Raw genomic sequence first — 13189 nt, forward strand, 5'->3', positions numbered from 1 at the left:
AAAATGTTTTTATCAAAAAAGCAGGAATCAGGCAAATCAGGGTTACAGGAAACTCTTAAAACATGGGATCTTGCACATAGTACAAAACACTTATAACTTAAGACATATAACTTAGATAACTTAGAGACTCGTTACATGTAACCGCATAAACAACAAAAAAGTAACTAACAAGGATGTGATCATGTGAAAATGTGAATTGTATGGGGTCACAGCAGCTCTTTTTTAGAGCTCCACTGTGTTTTTATTGGTGACAGTCTGTGAAACATCCTGCTCTAATGAGCCCTGGGAACGGGTGCCTTAAAAACTTGGAGACAGCAGCTGATTTGTGGTTCTGTGTGCATCTATATGTGTATGTGTGTGATATCAAGACTGAACCCTGTTGACAGACTAGGCACACAACTGTTGACCAACTAAAGGTAGTAGGTGGACATACTATGTTCATATGGATTAGAGAAGCAAAGTACCATCATTGCCACAGATGTAACTCTCTTTAAATAAGTAATTTTTCTGTATATTTAATTTCCATTTTGGAAATGAGCCAATGGAATTGGCCAAAGAAGTTGGAAAAAAAGGTTTTCATTGCTTGGAAGAAAAAACATGGAAGACAGGCACAGTCCCTAAAAACTAAATTTAAGATCTACAGCCATGGTAAAGCTTTGGTAGAAGCTGCAGGGATACATGTCAAAAAACAAATGCTAGACAGATCAATTTTTCTACTCTCAGAGTAATCTCGGTAGTGAGGCTTAAGTAAAAAACACACTGGCCAAACAATGTATCATGTGATACTTGTAATTTGATGGCTATAGCAGACATCGGACGTGCTCAAGTGAGGGCTCCGTTGGATTCAAAAGCCTTGTGTGTTACAACAGCGGAGAAAGACATGCTATTGTAAAATAAAAGAATAAATCAAAATACAGTGGCATCATTCGAACAGCCAGCCAAGACCCAAAGATGTTCTGTTTACTGTCACATATCACAAAGAAAAGCAGCAAATAAACAGTTCACAATTATCAAAATAATTATTAGTCAATTCATTTTGTGTCAATTGACTAACTGATCAATTATTTCAGCTCTAATTGAGGACACTGGTGTGCTCACCAGCACCAATACCACCATAAGCCTCAAACGGTGTGAGGCCTGAGGCTTGAACAATATTCGTGGCAATCTTTATGTCATTTGGCATTCATTATAAGGTTTAAAAAAATGCATTAATATCAAGACAAACAGATGGACAGATTGACCTTCACCACGCTTAGACCCTGCTACTCACAGGACAATAAAAATAATCACAAGACCCCAATACTAATTACAAATGAACAGGTAGGAAGATCAGAGAATACCAAGAACAATACGAACTCCTGAACCAACCCAGGAGGGGAGTCAGCTTTTTCTCAGTCAACACACCATCAGTACCACCTAAAGACTTTTAAGAGTTTAAGAGCTTAAGACTCCCGTCAACATTATTTTCTAGGTCTAAGTGATATATCTCATCACAGTAGTATTTTTGTTTTGAATGGTATTTTATAATCAAGTTCAGTTTACCTTTATAACAAATTACACAATTTATAGTGCAAGAATGGAGAAAATGTATCATCTAAACCACTAAAATGCAGCTAACAAGATTCAAACACATTACATGTCATGAATATCTACCAGCACAAATAAAAAGGAAGTAAAAGTATGAGTGAACAGCAGCAGGAGAGGAGAATACTCTTGACTGCATTCTGCAAAGCCCACAGTGGCAACACCACATCTATTCAATTCACACAGTAACTACTCCTCTTTCAGTGACACTTCCTTAAAACACAGAGAGAGACTGAACAGTCTAAATTTAGTTATAAGTTTCCTCATCTAGAAGCTTCTCCTGACCATTACAGCTAGGTAAAAAAGCTCATGAAGTGATCTCCAGGTGATTCTTAGTAACAGTTCATCATACCAGTTACAGTTGGCCATCTGCCACAGATACTTATAGCATTCTTGGGTCTGTTATCTAGAAATGACTATCAGGCTGCAACACTGTCACGGGTACAGGAGAGGAAGTGACAAAAAGTTGATGCAGTTGCTACAATGTCGATTTTGAGACCAGGCCAGAGTTGGATGACACTAATTTGTATAGAAGGGTGAGACTTTTAATTGATCTAAAACATCAGACAAAATCTGAGCAAAACAAAGACACCTACAACAGATGGTCGGGCCCCCACCGAGCCCACATCGACATCATGGAGTCAGTCTGGGATTACATGAAGAGACAGAAGACACTGATACAGCCAAAATCCACACTGTGGCAAGTTCTGAGATGCTTGGAACAGTCTACCTGCCAAGTACTTTGAAAAACTGAGCACAAGTGTACTGAGGAGAACTGGTGCTTTCAGGACAAAGGGTGTTCACAATTAATATTGATTTGATTTAGTTATTTTTCTGTTTACTTCACTTTGTTTATTTATTTATAAGTAAAAACTATTCATGGCAATATTTTTACAAGCATCATCACTTTACTTTTAGTGACTAAAACCTTTTGCTCATTACTGTATCTGACTCAGATTTGCATTTGGTTTTACATTAGTTATTATAAGAATCTCTTTGTTTGTAATCTCGATATTTGTTGTTAAAGATGAACTGGTTAAAAACTTTCTGTATTTTTTCCTTTCCTATCTCTTTTGAAAGATCATTAATTGCATTTATTCTCTCTACTGTCTTACTGTGCAAATAAATATAAAAGTTCCAAAGCAGTTTTATATTTAACATTTATTCTCAACATTTGATTATTTTGGGGGTTGTATGGTGAGATGCTGTCGCTATAAACGTTTGCTGACACATTCTCCCATTTCTGCGACATGTCTCATTATGTAACTCTTCATAATTGGAGCTGTGGGATTTGCATGACCCTAAAGGTGAAATGTTGACTGTCACTGGACCAAACAAAAGTGGACACCTTTTAACTATTCATTTAGTATGAAGCATGTTTTCTACCTAAAATAATAATAATTCATGGTAGTTTACCCTGCTGAAATACTTCAGGGAAAATGTAAAAAAAATACTGAACCGATTGAGCTTGTAATATATTATAAGAAGAAGAGGTAGTGCCATGTCACTCGTGAAGACTTTCAATGATGAACACGCATACATGGACATGGAACAGTGCGTACTGTAAGTTTATACAATAAATGCAAATATGAGGAAATGTTTCAAGTGAGTCTTTTCCTGTTGGGGCAACAATCTTATTTGCCAATCATTCCTCCTGTAATAAACATTTCTTCACATAATAACCTCTTTGTATAAATTCAATTATAGACTATAGCTTGATAATAGTCAATACAAAGATAGTTGAGTTTGACTGTAACTCTTACTTGACAGAAATTAAAACAAAGTAAAGGCCACAGAGTGAACCAAATGCAAAGTAGAGATCCAACACATGGACAAAAGCATGAGTAGCTGCGCCAAGTAACAACAAATAACAACTAAAACCCTCTAATTATCCATTTTATGTTATAGATAAGATGCTTCACTGTAGGTTACTACCCAGTGAGACCTGAGCACAGTAGCAGGTGCTTTAAATTAATCCAGTGTTAAAGGGTTGACATTATTTTGTAGATTTATGTAGCTGGTATTGCAATCTATTATCACCAACAATAAGCTTCTGCCTTTCAACCAGTCATAGCCACTAATTCACCTGCTCTGAGTGACTGAGGTGTCATAAAGCTTCATAGTTTACCGCATGTTTGAGAACAATAGGTTAGCATTTCCTCTCCATCTCTGCTGTAGACCTAGCGCCTGTGATTTGATGAGAGGGACACCTTTTTCCGTATTATGTAACAAAAGCTTCTCTCTCTCGTTCTCTCTGTGGTTCCAATTGTTTGTTAATTTATAACTTGTCAAACAGTATAACTTCAAAGTGTGTTAGTCAGAGGGGAAAAAACTGCATGTGGGTGAGAATATGAGGGGTCAAATATTGAGGGAAAATTAGGTCGTCTGTGTCTGCAGAGGTGTTGTGTGATAGCAAACAGTTGATATAGATCTAGCATTGTTGTTTGAAATCTAAGGTCAGCAATTCCAACATCACATATTCATTTATCTAAAGAGTTCTAAAAGACAATGTTTAGGAATGATCTACCTGATTACAATGCGTGTATGCTGGTTAAAGATCCATATTGTTGGAATGGGTTTCGATGGTGTTTTGTCTTCATTAGCTGTAAAATAAAAGCTGTGAAACTATGAAGTTGCTTATTACTGTCTCCCACAACAAAATATTCCAGGCTTCCTTCTCAGTTGATCAGCTCCAATCACAGTGTTTGCTGATTAATAGTAGGCAGTTACTTCCACCTAGCAGCAACATCGGACTGTGAGTATCTAGGACAGAAAGAGACCCTCAGAAAAGCAGGGGTTTCTTAAACACTATTGCAGAAGTGTTTAATACACACACATAAATGGTACAGATATAACTAAGTTTTAAATTATGGGATCTTTAATTTGTATGTAAAACTGATTACTTTCAATAAGTGGTAAACATACTGCATACTTTTTAAATGGTTAGTAGTGTCAGGTTCTCATGAAGTGTCAGGTTCCTATACTTCTTTAAAACTGAAGGAGGGCATTTACAGTTATATGTATTCGTATCTTAGTATTTAGAATTGAACAGCAGCTGCTCTTAAGAAAAACTTTCAACAAGCGTACCACTGAGCTGTAGTCAAAGGGTTCTGTCCACTGCCACAGTACAAAAATAACAAGTTATGTTTGGCGCTATTTGATCCCCTGGATCTAACTCAAAGTCAGTGTTAGCAGTGACCTCAGCCATGCTCCAGGGGAGAGGTTAGGACCAGAGAAGAGTTTAGGTCAACTGATGTTCACACATGTTAATAGAAAGCAGGAAAACAATAAGACTAACTGTGAAATTAAAATCACATGGCACAGTAATTCTTGTGACAAAATATTAACACAATGCAATGGTAAAGGGTAGGTTTGTGCCAGAAAGATCTATTTAAATCAACACAATGAAGGGGCAAGGGTAGTACAAGAAATGACTGTTATGGAGATCAAAGTAAAAAGAGCTAAAAAAGACACCAAGAAGAGCCAAGACATTTTGACACAAGACTGGACTGAGAAATAGATATCATTAAATTCTGCATCTGAAGCCTGCATTGCTCTTTAAGCTGGGAGAGAGTGATGGCAGGCCTGCCAAGTGCCTGATAACCCAGGCACGAGAGGCCTCACAGTCCACAGCTCTGGAGGGCTCAAGGTCAACCAGTGCCACAAAGCCTCCTTTGCCTCTCACCTCCCTGGATATAAAAATAGCCATATTCCAACATTAAAAGTGACAGGTATGAAAAAAATAGTCAAAAATTGAAGCAATCAAAGTCTGAGATATCTGAGTTTTAGTCCCTAGTATGGGTCTAGTTCCATAAACACTTGCACTTACAATGCCCATAAGGCAACCGGATAGCATCTTTTCATTAGAGTGACCCTGCCTGGTAATCAACCGTATAATATAAATTTATAGTCTCCAAGCTCAAGCTGTGATAAGAGTCATGTTATTTAACATTCGGAATCTCCCTCCAGAGCCACAGAAGACATTAAACAACTGTTTTCACAGTAGTAACTCCTCACAATTAGTAAGAGTGTCTCTTTAACATACTTTTGCAGAAAATGTATGTATTGCAATGCTAAATAGTGCTTTTAAATTGTTACGACACCAGTTATTCTAAATTAGTCAATGTTTTCTGCAATTCTTACATATGGTTGCAGGGATTCCAGTTTTCAATGCTTGGTGTCATTAGCACATCTTTCCTCTTTGGACATCAAGCTTATTTCACACTATTGCCACAAGTACCTGATACTTTCATATTGAGTTATATAATAGCACAACTTTAGCATAACTCATTAGCAAAGCATTACAAACATCTTGCAGAGACAAGTCAGCCGAACTGTAACTAACATGCTGAGATCCAAACATCTAGGCAAGAAACAGTTAAGCATAGGGATCATACTGAGCTGGTTTAGGTATATGGCAGGTTGGGCAGTCTGACATATAAACAAGAAGCAGAAGCAAACACAAAAGCTAGAATATATGTGCATCTTAAAAACAACTCTTTATTCAATAAGAGGGACAAAACAAGCCTCAAGATTCTTCTGTTTCTGACCACGCACTGACACCACCAGCCTATTACTAAATAACACCAAGATTTGATGATATTTTGCTGTAAACATCCATTTTCTGAAGGAACAAAAACAGCTGGGAAAGACAGACCTCCCCTCCTTTTTCTTTCAAGGAGTTCTAAAATTAGTCAGGAATTTGGTTCTGTGCCTCTCTAACACACGCCCCCAAACTCTCTCTGTCACACACCCCCTCACTCACCAACATAAACAACATAGCCTGCATACAGGGGAAGACTTTTAAAAGGCCTTTTAGAAACCTCCAGTCCTGTTACCCTGAAAGCACACCACACCATTTGTCTGTGTGAATACAAAAACATGTCACCTTACAGCTTCAGTGCGATTCTGGATAATAAATAAACCATTCAACACAGCAGGACTATAATTTGCAGTTTGTTGGATATGTTCACATTACATTGGAGCACCTTTTCTTCCAAAGCACTTCTTGTCTGTACTGAAGCACACAATCATTCTTTGGTGATGCGGTGGTAAACTTGTTTTTCCATTGGGCTGTTCACAAACCAAATCTATGCCACAGTAATTCTTTCAGTCTGTGTCTCACGGTATAATTCTAGTCTACACCAGAGAAACACTTCAGTATGATGCAATCTGTATGCTGGTTTTGGGTTTGTTCGTAATTATGCGGCATGGTGAAAACTCTCCACCTTCTCCCAAGTGCCAATCATGAACAGGTGGAAACCTTTCATCAACTTCATTCACTTTTAAAGTTTCTAAATGTATGTGTGGCTTTCACTGACCGATGTTTGAACTAGCAAATTTAGATGGTTTAAATGTTTGGTTTTTTTTTTTTTTACACCTGTTTCATCTGGTGCTGTTGACTGTCATGAATGTGTAATACATTACAATTGTGAATGTGTGCAAGAGCCAACAGAAGAGTTTCAGTTTGATGCTGTTCCCACATAAGATGAATTATAAACCTTACCTGTCTTCTAGTGGAAGACCATCTTTTCTTCGCTCCTTCTCCATCTGAAAATGAAAGAAAAGACACTTTATGGTTAATATGGTCACAATAGCTAACTGCAACCCATTTATTCTAAATCAACACTGTGGCATGGACATATCAAGAGATTGTGTGATGGTAGTATACTGGTATGCCAAACTACAGAATGTTCTGGCTACTATGATGATTTTAATGCATATTGGTCCACCACCAACTGCTTTGAAACGTTTCACTGTGCATCTGCATTTTATTTCCTGAAATGTCAAAAGATTTTATTTTGCATATAAAATGATTTCACTGTAAATAAAGCAGGAAATCCAAGCAGAAAACTGGAATAGCCTTGGGAAACAAAAACTGGCATTACTTCTTTTCCACCCTGACTCCAAATTAGACAGCAGGCAGCAATTTCTGCCAGTGTTGGCAGGGTATACTCTGGTTCTTAGAATGAAACAATGAACATCCAGTTTGTTGTCCGCTACATGTTTTCACAGTGTGCCTACAGAATTACTGAATGGATACAGCATTTCTGAAGAACAATGACTAAACAAAAACATTGTTGTAACTAGTAATCAGGCTTGATATAGTTTTGTGTTGGTTAAAATATCTATATATCCATCAGCCCTAATTGCAATGCTCTGCTAGCGGAGGAGGAAAATTATATTAATCAACATGAGTCTTGAAAAACAGAATATCTTGCACACTGCTCTTGCTCAGAATCACAATTTGTTGATCATCCTAACGTTTCAGTCTCTGTAGACTTTCATCTACTGTAGTTTATACTTATGACCTAAACGTTAGGATGACTTTTGGAGTACACTGTATTTCCTACAGACTACATAGCATCCTTCTGGGCATCCTCACAGTTATCACAAATCATGTCAACTTGAATTATTGGGAAAAATCTAGTTACTCTAAACCATGGGCATGCGTCTAACCATTGCCTAACAAGATTACATTGTGCATGTCAACATACTGCATATACTGACTCCATGTCTCTTGAAAGAACACTTGACCAAAAGTTCCCTTGATAGTGAACTGACAATGGACATGACAATGTTGCAACGGTGTGGCTTAGTTCAAACCCTGATTTGAGTAATAGTGGTGTGTTAACACTTTAGAGATTTCATGAGGGACAGAGGCTAATGTGCAAAATTAGATTCAGTTTTAGCCTGTTTCCAAATACACACACCTGTAGTACTGCATGAACACCACAGACAATCAACATGCACACAGGGAGTATTTTTTACTTTCACTGAATGAGGCTTGCTAAATAGGTAACTGAGGATTACACCATAGCAGTGCAAACAGCAAACACTGCTGACTACAGTGTAGTAGGATGGATGGATAGATGGATGGATAGATAGATAGATAGATAGACAGACAGACAGACAGACAGACAGATAGACAGATAGATAGACAGATAGATAGATAGATAGATAGATAGATAGATAGATAGATAGATAGATAGATAGATAGATAGATACTTTATATATTCTCTAGGGGAAATTCATGTAGGTTATGTGCATGCATGGCCTACAGAGATAAGCTGTTCTCAAGCGCAGAACATACAGTTTCCATAGGAACAATCTTATGCATTATGGCTTCACGATCACCCTACAGAACAACACCAATGGAAGACATGGAAATATAGTGGTTGCCTGAGCAACACTACCATGGATCATGATGTGTCAGGAAACACAGTGATGTTGGTACAACATCTTCACTACAGCAACATGCTGTGAGATAATAAAAGCCACGAGCCATGAGCCACATTGTTTCTACTGAGGTAGCTCTCTGGTTATAGCCTATTAAGCCAATGTATCCAATGCTGATCTTAAGAGCAGGGTTGCTTTATGGCAGTATTGCATTAATAGGATTTTTGCATTGATGTGATGAGGTACCTTGGTTTGTAGGGCATTTAGTTAACCAAATTAGCAAAAAAAAAACATCTCTATTTTATTATCATGTTTAAAATTTTGAAATACAAAATTAGATAAATCAATTCTATACATAACTACACATCCCTTGTCTAAAGCATGGAAGAAGTTACAAGTTGTATTGTATATGATGTATCTTTGCTTTATTGTGCATTATATCCTACAATGCCCCCAGCACCTTTGAAGCTTGGCATGTTAATGGCTTAAGTGAATGAGAGAAAAATGATTTTCCAGCTGATTAAGCACAACACTGACAGAACACACACTACTGCTGCTTGTTGCAGCAGGTGAGCCATTTAAGCAAGAGGAATATTCAAATGCAGAATAGCAGCATTTGTAAATGAACTGGATTCTAGATGCAAGGATTTTAAGATGAATACAGGGATTAATTTTTTATGACAAGGGCCTGTATACAAAACACAGAACCAGGCAAATGAAAGAGATGGAAACTGAATTAATCAAGCAATTACTGGGGGACTGGAAGCAACTGATTTAAACTTGCAGCCATTCCAAAACAAACCCAAAACACATGTCAACATTTACAAAATCAAGAAAGGTAGTAGATGAATACTATGAGCTCTAGTTACGCACACAATATCTGCTCAGTTATGGCAGCTACCCAAGTTTGATATCTGATTTGATTTTAACTATGTGTCACTGCACATGACACTGCACCTCTTGCATCACTTCAATGAACCCGCAGCAACATACACTACTTAACCAGCTGACCACCCGCAGTGCTGGAGTATAGAAGAAAGACATCCATGTCATGCTCTGTTTCACATAGCCTATGTAACTGAGACAGTCACTCCATTCACTGCTGCCTATCTAAACATGACACCTAACAATGTCAACAATTCTGCCATCTGCCAATTGGTCTGCAAGGTAGGGATGGGTGGAAAAAACCCAACCCAATCTTAATTTTCTATCTATTTATTCAACATAGTCTAAGAATTATCTTCAATGTATAATCAACTCCTCCTGTGTTATCTCTGGTCAGTGGTAATTACTGCAGTAGGCTGATTGCAGAACGAGCATTTTAAAAACTCTCAATTTTAAACTATGTATATGTATTTTTGTGGAAAGCAAACCTGCTTTTATTTACTAACTATATTTATCAAATTTAACAAAATCCTATCACTCTACCTTGAAAAGCAAACACAGAGTTTACTGAATGTACCAAAACGACTTTGGAGAAATGTGCATTATAATTTTGAGTTTTTGCAAGGCAACCAATCTATGCTATCTGTTTACAAAGTCTGACAGAGAAGGCCACACCCCCCCAGGTAACATGACAGTCAGCTGGTGACCTCATGACAGGTTATCAGTAAACACACTCTTGCTGTTTGTGCTGGTCTTGCTCCATGACTATATAATCGTCACATCTGCCTACTTGAAAATGTGTAGGAAAATTTAACTCAGAAAAAAAAAGAAAAGAGAAAAAAAAACCCTGCACAACAAACGGCAAAACATGCAAAGTAAAGGAGCAGGAAAATAATTGCAAAGTAGTATGCAGGAACGCGGTGCAAACTATTATTCAGACTACCTCATTCCTAACGTGCTCTCAGTGTGTACTGGTGACTGAACTCCACAATGGACACTATGTACAAAAGAAAACAAGGAGGAGCCACATGGCAGGTGGCCTCCCGCTCTGGTCTCATGTCAGAGACGTGTGTTGAAATGTTGTTACCTGCTCGATAACTGCAACATTTGTACAAAACTATGATCACAAAATCGTGGGTGAACACCGATCATTCCTTACATAAAGGATTGACCATGCACAACTCAGCAAGCGGCAAAGTGGAGCCAAACACAATGGAAATGACGAACCACACACGTGTTCGTGCATCTGGCTGCATTTGAAAGATGTTGGGTGATCTGTGTTTTGCATATAGATACTTTCTCAATTCCTCCTCGATACAAACACACCCCAGAAAGAAATTGCGATTACCTGAAGCGGGACTAATGGGTCTGCATCCTCTGGCTGCCAGACCTCGACCACGCTGGTGGACATCTGACTCAGAGCTTTGTGGGAGCAAGAAATTAAATTAACAGTGAGGTATTGGGAAATTAAGTAACATGGATAAGACTGACAACTGGAAATGCACCAAATTTACGCAGTCGAAAGAATTGGGATGTACACGGTCAAACTCCATTTATTATTTCTGGTTATTACAAATGAATAAACTGAAACGGAATGGATGATAATCACACAGACAAGTGAGGAAATGACTTCGCCTCGGCAGGCTGACAAAGGCTGTTTGCTAGCTGCTTGACTAGCAGGAAGGTTAGCTCGCTGGCTAACGAACTTGGAAAAACATCTCTACTGCTACTGCAGTACACACGACTGTAGAGTTAGCTTGTTGCATTGAGTAGCTTTGCTACAGTGACAAAAGAAACCGCTAAATACTGATACTAAGTCCCGATAATACGTCAATTTACTTCACTGCCTAAACAAGTTATAGTTTCGTTAAGAAACAGCACAGGGAACTGGCAGCTAGCATGAACTAGCAGGCTGACAAAAAATAGCTACAACCCTGTTCCAAGTTGGTAAAAATAAAAATATGACCAAGTCACCTCGTGAAAAGGTATTCAGAAATTTTTTCGACTATATTGAGTTTATATGCTATTTGGACAATTCAGCTCGGCACCTATTTTCCATCTTAACGTTTGCTGTCAAGACAGCCTAGCTAATTTAACGTACGTTTTTTGCAACGGTCGTTTTAACGTTACACCCCCGAAGCAGAAAATAAAGGTGAGCACAAACCTTGCAGCTGAGCACCTCCGTGCTGGACGCAGGGTAAAAGTAACTGTAGTATTCCTAGTAGTATATTGATCCACGTTTTCCTGTGACAGTGGCTGCCTTGTTGGAAGTCCTGTAGCCCCGCCATGCTGCCCTCTCAGCTAGCAGCCTACCTTGTGTTTCGCTGCGTTGGTCTTTCTTTCTCTCACCGAGCACCAGCACCAGCAGCAGCAGCAGCACCAACAGCAGCAGCAGCACCTCCCTCCCTCTGTCCCTCCCCGCTTACTCACACAACATTGCACAGTGAGGACACACACCGGTGTCACTTGCAATGAGACTGTTTACGTTTCTGTTGCTGAGGGTAAATGAAACAAAGCTGACAAAGAGGCATCAAACATGTTTAATGTACCCTACAGTGGTGGAGAGTAAATAATTACTGCACTTAGGCACAAAATTGAAGTTTTTGACCTGTGTTTTTTTTTTTCATTAAATGCTAGTTTAAACTTTCAGAAGTAAATATTCAAGGCTGGATTACCAACTACGCAGTTTGCTCCATGTCATTTGGGTCTAAATAATTTGATTAATAACAATAATATGTGTCAGGTACCAGGTACCCACCCTTCATCTTGTGACCTTGCTCTTGTGTCACAATCTAGTTTTAAGAAGTTAATTGTAATAGTTTCTATTCTATAGCCCAAGTTATATTTTATCAAATTGCTTCAATTTTTTCTAAGTTTCAAGTAATTAACAGTTACATAACTACGGTTACATCAGTAGCGAAATGAATACTTCCTCCACCACTTGTATTTTTCAGACAGGCCACACTATTTAGTGGTGGCAAGTGACTAAACACAATTACTCAAAACTGTACTTACACTTTAAAGTGCCTCTACTCCATTACAGTTACATTTCAGAGGAATACATTATACTTTTTATCTTACCGCTGTCGTTAAAAACTACTTCAAAGATTAGGATTTAACACTGAAGAAACATGTGATATGTTTATAAAACACAACGCATAATTAGAAATTAAACAGTGGCTCCTAACCTTTGTGAATTGTTACCCATCACAAAAAACAAAGTACAGTTAGAGGGAGATTTCCCTCCTCAACTTCTCAAGTGGTTTTATTTAAATAACCGCTCTAAGATTACAGAAAAATGTGTCTTCTTTTCTAACCCATTGACCCACAATTGGACAAAACCACTAAACTGCATAAAATAGTTAAAACTAGCTACAACAGTGAAATGCAACTAACACACTGATGCATCAGTATCAACTATTGTGCATTATATCTGATATGGACACTGAGTAAAACTACATGCAATAAAATCTATTTACACCTCAGTCTGGTGTTATATAATCTTATGCTCTTCTGTGAGTCTATAATTGAGGTTAAGTGA

General features: G+C 38.1%; 1 protein-coding gene across 1 annotated transcript in view; it reads right to left on the reverse strand.

Annotated features, from left to right (window-relative positions):
- Positions 1 to 11976, reverse strand: part of tmem131l (transmembrane 131 like) — a 32928-nt gene extending 20952 nt beyond the window's left edge. The window contains exons 1-3 of the mRNA XM_022738319.1: positions 11813 to 11976; positions 10997 to 11070; positions 7091 to 7134 (exon numbers count right to left, since the gene is read on the reverse strand). Of these exons, the coding sequence (XP_022594040.1) occupies positions 7091 to 7134; positions 10997 to 11070; positions 11813 to 11936 (242 nt within the window). The 5' untranslated portion in view covers positions 11937 to 11976. The remainder of the gene's footprint in view (positions 1 to 7090; positions 7135 to 10996; positions 11071 to 11812) is intronic.
- Between the last annotated feature and the right edge of the window lie 1213 nt (positions 11977 to 13189).

The sequence above is a fragment of the Seriola dumerili genome, unplaced genomic scaffold (assembly GCF_002260705.1).
Source record: "Seriola dumerili isolate Sdu_G_001 unplaced genomic scaffold, Sdu_1.0 BDQW01000035.1, whole genome shotgun sequence".
NCBI lineage: Eukaryota > Metazoa > Chordata > Actinopteri > Carangiformes > Carangidae > Seriola > Seriola dumerili.